Here is a 12,332-nt window from a genome sequence, read left to right as displayed (position 1 = left end):
AATTAGAATTAGAAAATGTGACAATTTTTGTGAAATTTTTATTTATTCATACTTGTGTCAATTTCACAAGCAGCGTTTTTTTTTTTTTTTTTTTTTTAATGAGATGTTATGAATACATTTATACACATAAGTGAAACAGCTATCTCCATTAGAGGAAGGGCTGAGGGTGAGGGCCATGCAACTGTCCGGACAAGGACACCCGAGTGCCGCGCCTCAAACGAAGGGGTATAAAAATTTCCCAGTATCGTACAGACATGACAAAGATGGAGGCAGAAGAAAAGCAGGACACAATTAATGTTTATTCAGCATCAATAAGGATGCGGAAACCATTTAAAATGATATTCCGCCTTGTGACCATTTACTTGTGCTCCCATTCGCCAGTAGCTGCGCTTCCATTACAACTAGAACTGCACAAAAACTAAATATCGCAATAAAAAATGCTAATGGACACACTTTTGAAAAAAAGTCTCAAATATTGCTAAAAAGTTTTTACCCTCTCATGAGGTGATTTTTCAGACATTTCCATATGGAATTATGTCGCAACTTATGTGTCCCTGGACGTGACGTGGGCGGTCATGACCAGTTCAATTTCAGTGAAGATGGCGAGGTTTTGGGTCTCTGTGTGGCCCTGCGATGGACTGGCGAGCTGTCCAGGGTGTACCCTGCCTTTCGCCCAAAGACTGCTGGGATAGGCTCCAGATTCCCCGCAACCCTGAATTGGACTAAGCGGTTAGGATAATGAATGAATGAATGGCGCGTTTTGGAACAACCAACAGCAAGTTGCAGAGTTTTATGAATGAAAAAAGGGGAGAAAAGCCGAAGCAAATTCTCCGTAGCAAATAGAAAACCCCAAAATAATGCTATGTGGCTACCTTGCATAGGAACGGACGCTGGATGAGATTTTTACGAGAACCGAGGCTAACGCGTTAAACACTGTTCAATGGAAAATCCCGCAAATCGCAATTGTGGTTTGTCAAAACTTAGAAAGATTGCTTTTATTTTGTGAGAAATGAGCTGTTGTCAAAACTACTAACTTTTCGCTAACTGCTAATCAATAACGTTGATGAATGTAAACTAGCTAGTTAACGTTAACATTCATCAGCATTGTCCTCTAAATGTGTATTATAACATTCGAACTTGACGTCTCCTTTCATCATAATGAACACAAACAGCTCAGATCATTGACGATTGATTAATGATTGAACAGCCATGTTTGTTGTCGTTCAGTTGTCGTAGATACATGTTGCTTATCTGTCGTAGCAACGAGTGATCTCTGAATGAAATAAAGTTGGAATGTTGTCTCCTCTGCCGCCATACCTCTTGGTTTGGCGCGGGAGGGGGTGACGGATAGAAAAGAGAAATGGGATGGGGCCTAAATCTTCTTACATGCTTCACCACCAACATTTGTTGAATAGAAATATGTCAGGAAGCAAAGCGGCTGACTTTTAATTGAAGAGTCAGTTTTTAGCTGGATTTAGCAGAACTGCAGCCAAGCTGTGGGACCGAATAAGTACCAAAGCTGCTTCGTACCACCGACTGGACTCATCTCCATGACAAAAGCAGCTCAAGTTCATTGTTGCATCTGCACGGCTACATATTAAAACATTTAGTTCAGTCCAACATGTCGTCACTTTTTCCGTCTGTCGAGCAGCACTGAGGCTGAAACTGGAATAAACATCCAGAGGACAAAAAGAGTCCAAGTCCATTAATGGTTTTCCACCAAGGATCACAAGCTGAAGAAGAATGAGACGGAACCAGCGGGGAATAGCTTTCTGACCATGAGTTAGTCTTTGTTTTAGAAAACTGTTTACAGCAAATTAAATTCCCCGTCATGATGGATCCTCTGAAGCTTCTCCTCGCAGACTTTCTAATTAGCAAACAGTTTGAATAAAGATGCTTCCCTTGTGATTGGCTGGGAGAGGCGTTTACATGCATTATGCATGTTTTTCCAGGCCCAACATATTCCGTAGGCTCAGATCAGAAAGGATGAGGTAAAGAAAATCCAGCATATTTAAGAAAAAATATCTTTGCAAGTGAGTCAAACCAGCCTTGACTGACAGAAAATTAGCAGCCAGCTATTGTCTCTCCTCGGCTTGCTGGAGGCAAATGGATTCATGAGGTGCTGTGAGATCCTAACCTGGTGATCACACATTCTGGTGTGTAGATGTGTCTATTAACCTCTGGAGGGGGGGTAATTGTATCTGTCAGAGCTGTTTAATCACCGCTGCAGCTCTCTCCACTGTCACTTTCACTTTGTCTGCTTTGCTAAATCAGCTAGCTGCAGCGCTCAGCTTAAAATGCACATTTACATCCAGTTTCACCAGCTGGGAAGAAACCCAATCCAGTCTGCTTGCCTGCTTTTGTGGCCAGGGAGCTTTCAGAGCAGCACCAGGACCCCCAGGTTATTTCACCTGTGCAGACGCGGGTTTGTTTCATCTTAAACCCGCGCCACTCCTCCACCCTGCCTAACAGCGGCTAGCCCAGCATCCATCTTCATCCTGTTTCTCCCGTTAGAAGGTTTTAGGAGCTCCCAGATGTTGCAGGATGCTGCAGCTGGTATTTTTACCAGAGGGGGAATATGAACATGTTGCTCCTGTATCGGCTGGCTTTCATCGGGTTTCCTTCCAGCTGATTTTAAGGCCCTGCTGCTCACCTGTGAGGCTTTAAATGGCTTGGCACCATCTTACTTTGTTGACTTTGAACAACCTCGTGTTCTTTCTTGTGCTCTTCGCTCCATGCTAACTGGTCTTTTAAGGGTTCCCCAGACGTTCCTGTAGACGTTCTGCTAGTGTTTAAACAGAAGCTAAAGACCCAGTCGTTCACCTTCTCACGTGTCTTGATTGCTCTGTTTTGCTCTTCTGTTAAATCTGCTGTCAGAACAGTGTGTTGATATTACGGGTGGGAAAATCGAATAAAAAAATCGAATATTGGGATTTTTTGCTTCACAATTTTAAAATCGATTTTTTTTTTGTTGTTAAAAAATCGATTTTTTTTTGGTCAAATAAATGAAAATAATCCATTATAAACTTTTTGACCTTTTTTTTGTCTTTATTGATCTTTATTGTCTTCTTGGGTGATATAGCAGCAGAATGATGGTCTAGCTACGGTGTTGCTTTTTCCTAGTTGAAATCAAGAAAAGTGACGAGCAAAAAAAAAGTTTTATTTTTTGTTTTCAATCTACAAAAATCAGCAATATTGAAGAATTGTGAGAATCGCAGTTTATACCGAATTGGCACCAAAAAATCGCAATGGAATCGGGACAAAAGCAAATCGTCATAGTTGATATCCAGTTGCTAGCGATTGCCGCATGACGTTGAGCTGTAACGTCACACCGCAGAACAACTGTGGCATCAAAACGAGTCATGCAGGGCTTCTCTAAAGATCTTCCTGATCAATCCCACATGTAAAGGAAAAATATTCATTTCTTTGATCTAAAACAGACGGAATCACATTCTGGATGTTGAGCTTTAAAATGTTCACAACCTGAAAAAACACATTTCCATCTGTAAAGATTAATTCAAGATACAGCAAAGACCGTTCTTCTATTTAGAGTCAACGACCAAATATTTATACTTTACTTTAGTTTTATTTTCATTTTCCATTTTTATTTTTATACTTTTATTTATGGTTACGGTTGAAAACCTCCGCCAAGGAGGTGTTTGCTGGCGTTTTTCCGTCCGTCTGCTTCACGCTGCGTCTACTGGACGGATTTTCATGATATTTTTCTGAATGGGTCTCGGTCCGACTGACTGTCCACACGGCGCCGAACCCGGTTCAGGAGTGGAAATGATGGTGGAAAGTGGGAAGAAAGTTCTGGATACTACCATCTAGAACAGGAACAACGTTCTCAAGACACTGTGGGTTTATTACAGTGGGTGTGGAATCTGTTAGTGGATCTATAGAAGATGAATGTCGGAGCAGAACATCAGCTGCTAGATGAAGCTCTGACCTTCTGACCTCAGAGCCGTTTTATACTTTATATTCTTTATAGTTAGCCTTTATATCTATTATTCTTTTATTACTATGTATTTCCATTTTATTTATTCATGATTTGACTGACATGTAGTTGAATTTGTGCTTTATTTTAAAATTATTTTTAATCTTTGTATTTATTTTAAATATTTTTTATATTTATTTACATTATATTGATTCCATTCATGTGTATTTTTATTTTATTTTAATTTGCAAAGTATTTCTGAATAATTATCTTTAACTTTATTTTTATTCTGAATTTGTTTTTAGATATATATTTGTTGTCGTTTATATTTTAAGTATTAATTTAATTTTGCTTATGTTCATTTATACTTTCATTTTAGATATATTTTAGCCTTATATATAAAAAAAATGTATTTACTTTATTGGTATTTATTTGCAGTCTTTATTATTATCTTTAACTTTCTTTAAATGTTTTTTAGATTCATATTTATTTAAGTACATTTTATTTATATTTATAATCAAATCAATCAACGATACTTTATTTATTCCCGCGGGGAAATTCAAGGTTCAAGCCAACTCGTCCAAGGTTTGACAAACAGACATTTAACATTTATGACAAGTTTACAGAACCGAACTGAAGCGTAGGCCCCGAAAAAAACCAAATGTACATTTTTATTCTCCATACTTGTGTTAAACCTTCTTTACATCCTTCATGAACGTTGTGTCTGTGGATGTTGCTTATTGACGACTGCACATGGACGTGTCCTTTCTGATCCTCTGCGTCACTTTAACCTTTCGGCCTTCGTCACGATGCATCGCGCGTTGGATCATCATAGAGGATGTGAACAAACACGCCTCCGTCCAGGCAACATCCTCCCCTGATCACACACATTGCAGTAAATCTGACCAAACCGTTCTCCCTTTTCCCGTCTCCGTTAACTTACTTTACCGCCGCATCGGACCCACGTGCTCCAGAACGTTCTGCGTTTTACCGCCGATTCTCCTGCAGGCAACCACGCAACCTCTGTGCACCAACAAAGAAGAAACTGAAGCGCCTCCTTTCTTTCTTTTTGTCTCTACAGTGTGTGATGAATGAGTGTGTGATGTGCTCTGTCTTTGCAGGAGGAGGAGGTAGAGCAGCCCGGGGAGGACGACTCCGTTAAAGAGGAAGCAGCCGAGCAGGAGATTCCCAACTGAACATCTTCCCCTCCAGTCTCTTCAGACTGTCCACCAGCCTGGACGCAGCCAGCCGTCCTCTCCATGGATCACAGACCAGAGATGTATTTTAGAAAATAAAAACACTATTCAGATGTTGAGAACTTTTAGCTACAGATTTAGAGTTTCTACTTTTTATGGACAGAAAGGACAGATGTCCTCATGTCCAGTCTATTTTCATACACGAAGCGTGGGTCAGGACGTTTCCACGTGGAAGCCTGACTGAGCGCGCTCACGCCACGTTCGCTTCATGTCTCCTGATCAAACGTCTTCTTTCCTCACCAGACTGCCATGTTTTACTCCTGATTTTGTTTCTGTGACTGTTACAAAGTTTCAGGCTGAAAAACTGTCAGAAATCTGAATTTAACCCGTAAAGTGCCAAAGCATCTGCAGCTTCTTGGTTCAGGTACTGAATTCGTATTAAACGTGACTGCGTGGCTGTTTATCCAGAGCCGAGTACATTTGGTTCTGACTTTAATCTGCTTCCATGTTGGGCTTCTTTTACTGCAGCTGTGATGTGGACACAAACAGTCATTTTGTACCTCAAAACATTCATTTTTAAACATAAGTTGGAAGTTTTTTTCTTTCACTTTAATAAAATTCAGAAAGCTTTGAAGACTCGTCCTTCCAGTCGTAGCTCGGAGCGCATTGTGGCCATTTTCCTGGGTTGTTTACAGATTATTGATGTTCTTATCGTTGCTTCCTGAGACTGAAAAAAGTCTGAAGGGACGCTGCAGCTCTCAGCGCCAGGACTTTATTTCCCTCATATTTATGTTTAACACAACATCTCATGTTAATATACTGGATCATCAGATCCACCTTCTAGTACTGGGTCGGGCCCCTTTCTCCTCCAGAACCGCCTCCAGCCATGTTTTCATAGAACTTATAGGTTGTTGGAAACATTCCTCGAAGATTTTCCTCCATATAGACAGGAAGCATCACACAGTTGCTGCACATCATGATGAGAATCTCCCAAAGCTGCTCTGCTGGATGTAGATCTGGTGACGGTGGAGGCTGTTGGAGGACAGGGAACTCATCGTCATGGAGATGATGTGAGCTTTGTGACATGGTGCATCATCCTGCTGGAAGTTTCCATCAGAAGATGCTACACTGTGCTCAGAAAGGGATGGACATGGTCAGCAGCAGGACTCAGGTAGGCTGTGCTGGTTAAACCAGGTCATGTTGGTACTAAGGGGAACAAAGTGGGACCAGAAAACCTCCCCCCACCATTCCACCAGCAGCAGCCTGAAGCGTTGATCCTGACGGCAGGATGGATCCATGTTGTCATGATGTTTCCAGCAGATTCTGATCCTACCATGTGAATGTGGAGCTGAACTGGAGACTCATCAGACCAGCAACGTTTCTCCATCTTCTACTTTTCTGTCAATAGATTTATTAGTTATAGAATTGAGAGATACTAGACAGAAATCTATCTTATCAATAACTGTATTTAACTCAAAAACAACTCAAAACTGATTAAATTTTCTACTTTTGAGACAAAAACCAGGTGAATCCAGTCTGTTTAGGCTGACCTCAGCATTAAACATCTCTCCTCTCAGAGGCTCTCTCACCTAGAAAATATGTGATCTGAGCAGGAAACGCTTGTATCCATGGTTTAACGGCATTAGGGACGTCCTGTAGACGGAGGGGGAGCCGTGTAACTTTTCCACCTAAACAGCCCGGAGATAAATCATCTAAACCCTTGAAATCTTCCTAAAGGGTTTCCGCGCTACGGCAGCCGATGAAACACTCCCTGTCTTCCATTTTCACAGACAATACAGCAGCGTAGCAGTCCATGCTGAGAGGCGGGGGTGGGGAGGGGGTCCTGCATGTCTTTACACCCCCGTCCTACACATCCCCCATGCAACGTGTTCCTCAGATCTTCATCCTCCATCAGCAGCCAGACCTGAGACGTCTCACATTCTGACATTAAGGCATGGAGGGGTGTAATTCCAATTTGTTTGAAAGGAACTATTAATTTGCGCATTTCAAGGCCGGGCAGGAGGGAACCCCGGTAAGACAGCTGAACCGTGAAAGACATTATCTGGAGGCTTCAGATTTTGGTGGAGAGACATGTGGAATTGATGATGGGAGGCGTCGGAGCCTGCAGACGTTTGAGCCGGGCTCCCTGCGGTCGAGCTCCCAGCATGCCATCTGAGAGCGATGTCATTAGGCACATTATAACAGCGATGGGCACATTAATGACAGAGTGGCCGGCTCTGCCACCCAGTGCCCCGCCAAACTCCTGTTTACACCCACAGAATACTAAACAGCTCCCGATGATGAGCCTAATACGCAGAGCGTGGAGCGGTGCTTAACAGCCAGCTCCCACAGCAGCAGAGGAGGGCTGCTGGCGTTGTTGTGTCTCTGCTTCCTCCCATCCATCCACCAGCAGCACCACACACACCTCTCACCATGCTGCTTAACTGAGCGTGATGCCATTACAGCCGTCTGTCGTAATCACCGCCGTTTTACGGCTTCTGTGTCTGGACGCTACCATGGCGACGGTTAGCGGCGACGTCTCTGATCCCTTTTAGCTTACAGTCTCTGGTTGTATTTATTGTCTGGAGATGGAAATGTACAAGCAGAAGATTCATCCACCTTTTCAGATGACTGTAGAGCTTCTGCATCATTACGTTTGTTAAAATCGTGATTGCGATAAATCGCAATAGTTCGTGATTACATCGTTACGTAGCGTGTTGTTGGTAGCGTGTTGCAAACTTTCATACAAAACGTGAACAAGTTCTGTTATTTGGGGTTTAAACATGGACTGGATCTTAAAAAGATGGACGTAGCCTCCGTGATGTCACCCGTAGGTTTCTGAAGAGCTGAATTGAAGTTCGGTGGGCGGTTCCTACCATCGCCATCTTGGCAGGGGCATGCGTGTCGTCTCGCCATGAAAATACAAATATGGGCAAAGAGGTGGAGCTGAGAGGGGGGCTGTGAGCGTCATGGTGGATGATTGACATCTAGCGAACTCCGAGCTTTCTGTAGCTAAGAGCTAACCGGGCTAACCTGGAGATAACATGAGCTAACCAGCTAATGCAGGTAAGCGGGCTAAAGCTAAGTCACGTTGTTAACCAGCTAAAAACCGCGGTTGTTCTACGTTCTTCTGACTTGAAGCAGGAGAATGATACCTGTCAATAAAAAGGACACGCCCCTAAATATGCCGAACTTCGAGATGAAATTACTTTTAAACGGGCGAGTTAGAAAAAAATTCACTCCCCCCACAGTTGTCATGAAGGCAAACCTGACCTGTTAAACCTAAAATGGATTTTTGTACCAGGCTGTAAACATGTTTATTCCTGCTGTAAACATGTTTATTTCTGCTGTAAACATGTTTATTTCTGCTGTGAAGTTGATCTTTTTAACATGGGAGTCTATGGGGATTTGCTCTGTTTTGCAGCCCCTAGTGGATGAAGGGGGAACTGCAGTTTTATGCACTTCTGCATAGGCTTCACTTTTAACCGCCGGAGGTTGCCGTTGGGTTTTAGATACTTATTTCATATATTTAAACATGAAATAAGCTGCTTTTTATCAGCAGCATTTTGTTTATTCAGCTGCAGGTAAAATATTTCCTGTAAACTTCAACGTTAATATTAATAAGACAAAATATTTATGACAAAACAGAATGAAAATATCAGGTAAGAAGCCAGCAGGATGCCTTTCTGAACACGGAGGAAAGATCCGTATCCGACTCATTTCCAGCCATCAGGTGTGTTTTCTGCTGGAACAGAAGAAGCTGGAGTCTAACCTCAGAGATGGGACCAGCAGGAAGGAGAAAACTCAGGCAATGACCTCAAACTTCATGGCAAAGAATCAATGTGTGTATTTTTTCTTTTATCATTGGTGCATTCGCTACAGCTGCTGGTGAGGGACAAAAGGCACCAACGTGGAATAAGAAGCATGGAGACAACCAAAACCTTCAGGACTGGAGTTCAACACCTGTGGTCTAAACAGAGAGTCCACATGGAGGTGGTCTTCCCAGATGGAAGGAGCTCAGAAAGAGAAAGATTTGAAAAGAGATGCTGAAGCTGCAGCTTTCCACCAGTTAGTCAGCGTGGTGGCGTGGTGGTTAGCACTGTAGCGCCTCTGCTGGGGGTTCAAACGGTGGCTTTTCTGTGTGGAGTTTGCATGTTCTCCCCGTGTGTGTGTGTGTGTGTGTGTGTGTGCGCGCTCCTTCTGGGTACTCCTCTTCCTCACACTATACAAAGACATGCATGTTAGGTCATGTAGTTACTCTAAACTGTCCCTGGGAGTGAGCGTGATAGTTGTCTCTCTGTGTGGCCCTGCGACGGACTGGCGACCTGTCCAGGTGTAGCTGCCTCTCACCCAGTGATTACTGGGATCGACTCCAGCTTCCCACAACCCTGAATTGGACAAACTGGTTAAGAAAAAGAATGACTGACAGTAATTCAGTTGTACTGGCTAAATTAGCCACAAGCTAACTGTTTTCATTGGGATTTCTTACGCAGTGTAGTTCGTTACCATGGCAGCATAAGTTGGAGCTTTTATCCCGATTCGATTTGATTCAGATTTTTTGGGTCCCGATCTGATTTAATTTGTGATTCTAACAATTCTTCGATATTGCTAATTTTTGTAGATTAAAAACAAAAAAAATGTAGAAAACCTTTTTTCTTTGCTCGTCATTTTTCTTGATTTCAATGAAGAAAAAAACAAGAGTAACCAGACCATCATTCTGCTGCCATAATGCCCAAGAAGACAAGTAAAAACATCAATAAAAACAACAAAAATGACAAAAATTTTATAATGGATTATTTTTAATTATTTGAAAAATAATATATATTGAATTTTTTTTTGTTGTTGTTTAAAAAAATCAATTTTAAAATTATGAAGCAAAAAATCCAGGTTTTGTTTATTTTTAGATTTGATGTTCCCACCCCTAATAACAGTAGATCCTGCTAAAACACAGCAGCCTCACTGGTACAGACCTGCATGTTTATGTGCTTTCTGTAGCTTTCAAACTTGCTGTAAACGCTGTTTGTCGCAGTAAACGCAGCTCATGAAGCCTCCCACCGGCTTTCAGTCCAGCTTTACCGCCACAGAGAACCGTCATTACTGTGAAAGCTACTGTAAACCTACTGAAACCACGTAAACACACAGTTAACATGGTAGCCTTCCCTTACTGCATGGCAGAGGTTGGAATTATGTTTTCAGCAAGTCGAGTCCATGCCATGACTTTGTTCTGCTCGTGCACCAAACCGCTGCATGACGTGGTTTCATCGGTGTTGATGAGGCTCTGTGTGCCGTTGTTGCAATCTGTGGTAGGAAAGGTGATGAACTAGGATGTGCTGCAGTTTTAATAATAAAACTTCCTCCTCTCTGCATCTTGTAAAAACCACGTCCAGCTTTTGCAACTAGATCCTGATTCTTTATCTCCTCTCTCAGTCCGCTGCAATGTTTGAGTTCCTGCTCCAGTTAAAGCTCCATCTCTTCTAGAAAGGATGTTTTCAGGGAATGTATCATTTGTGCAGAGAGAAACTGAACCCGATGAGGGAATTTGTCTCATCAGTAACCAGAGCTGTGGACAACCCTCGTTATTTTGTCACTGCAGACAAAGACGCAGGAAGGAAAACCTCAACCAGAACTAGAACCGGTGTGACGCCAGTGTCAGCGCAGCATGAAAGTGGTCTCAGATCTAAACCGAACTCATTCCTGTCCAACCACCTCATCTGTAGATGATGCAGGTTTAACTGATCTAATACCTCAAAGACAAGCTACTCCCCCCCCCCCCCCAACAACGCTTGATTCAGCGTCTTCGTCCTGTCTCCTCTCTGAAATCCCCCCGGACAGTAAAAGTCTTATCTTAACTCATCTTTTCTCTGCTCTGTCTCTTTCTCTCCTCCTTCCATCATGTCCATGTGGTTTCTCGGCCTGGGACAAGAGGACAACAACGGCTCCAGGATTGGACGTAATGGACTGGTGCCGTCAGAGATGCATGTTTACGGTCAGAACGTTGCATAGAGCCACGAGCTAAGTGGGCGAGACATGTAGAGGCTTTCAGAGTGGTCAACAAACAAATGGAGATGATCTGAGCAGAAAACGCTGCATCCTACCAGCTGATGAGAAGCTCTGATGCTGCAGCCTCAACATCTACACAGATTCATTTTCAGCCCAGAATGATTCGGAGGAACTTTAATTATCTAAATGTATAGTTTAATACCTTAAAAGTAATTTCCAGATCAGCTGACAGATCTGTCGGCGTAAATCAAGATAATGTTTCAGGAGTGATGACCACAGATCAGCACCTTAGATTCTCATGGAGATTCTCATCATGATGTGGTGGAACGGGAGATTCTCATCATGATGAGATGGAATGGGAAATTCTCATGGTGATGAGGTGGAACAGGAGATTCTCATGGTGATGAGATGGAATGGGAAATTCTCATGGTGATGAGGTGGAACGGGAGATTCTCATGGTGATGAGGTGGAATGGGAGATTCTCATGGTGATGAGGTGGAACAGGAGATTCTCATCATGATGAGGTGGAACAGGAGATTCTCATGGTGATGAGGTGGAACAGGAGATTCTCATCATGATGAGGTGGAACGGGAGATTTTCATCATGATGAGGTGGAACGGGAGATTCTCATCATGATGAAGTGGAACGAGAGATTCTCATCATGATGAGGTGGAACAAGAGATTCTCATCATGATGAGGTGGAACAAGAGATTCTCATCATGATGAGGTGGAACGGGAGATTCTCATGGTGATGAGGTGGAACGGGAGATTCTCATGGTGATGAGGTAGAACGGGAGATTCTCATGGTGATGAGGTGGAACGGGAAATTCTCATCATGATGAGGTGGAATGGGAGATTGTCATCATGATGAGGTGGAACGGGAGATTCTCATGGTGATGAGGTGGAACAGGAGATTCTCATCATGATGAGATGAACAGGAGATTCTCATCATGATGAGGTGGAACGGGAGATTCTCATCATGATGAGGTGGAACGAGAGATTCTCATCATGATGAGGTGGAACGGGAGATTCTCAAGGTGATGAGGTGGAACAGGAGATTCTCATCATGATGAGGTGGAATGGGAGATTCTCATGGTGATGAGGTGGAACGGGAGATTCTCATGGTGATGAGGTGGAACGGGAGATTCTCATGGTGATGAGGTGGAACGGGAGATTCTCATCATGATGAGGTGGAACGG

General features: G+C 42.9%; 1 protein-coding gene across 1 annotated transcript in view; it reads left to right on the top strand.

Annotated features, from left to right (window-relative positions):
• phf14 (PHD finger protein 14) overlaps positions 1-5,690 on the top strand; it is a 101,663-nt gene extending 95,973 nt beyond the window's left edge. The window contains exon 18 of the mRNA XM_079258787.1: positions 5,059-5,690. Within this exon, the coding sequence (XP_079114913.1) occupies positions 5,059-5,133 (75 nt within the window). The 3' untranslated portion in view covers positions 5,134-5,690. The remainder of the gene's footprint in view (positions 1-5,058) is intronic.
• Positions 5,691-12,332: the final 6,642 nt, after the last annotated feature.

This window comes from Telmatherina bonti (assembly GCF_933228915.1).
Source record: "Telmatherina bonti genome assembly, chromosome: 19".
NCBI classification, from domain to species: Eukaryota; Metazoa; Chordata; class Actinopteri; order Atheriniformes; family Telmatherinidae; genus Telmatherina; species Telmatherina bonti.
This window is presented reverse-complemented; position numbering and strand designations above follow the sequence as displayed.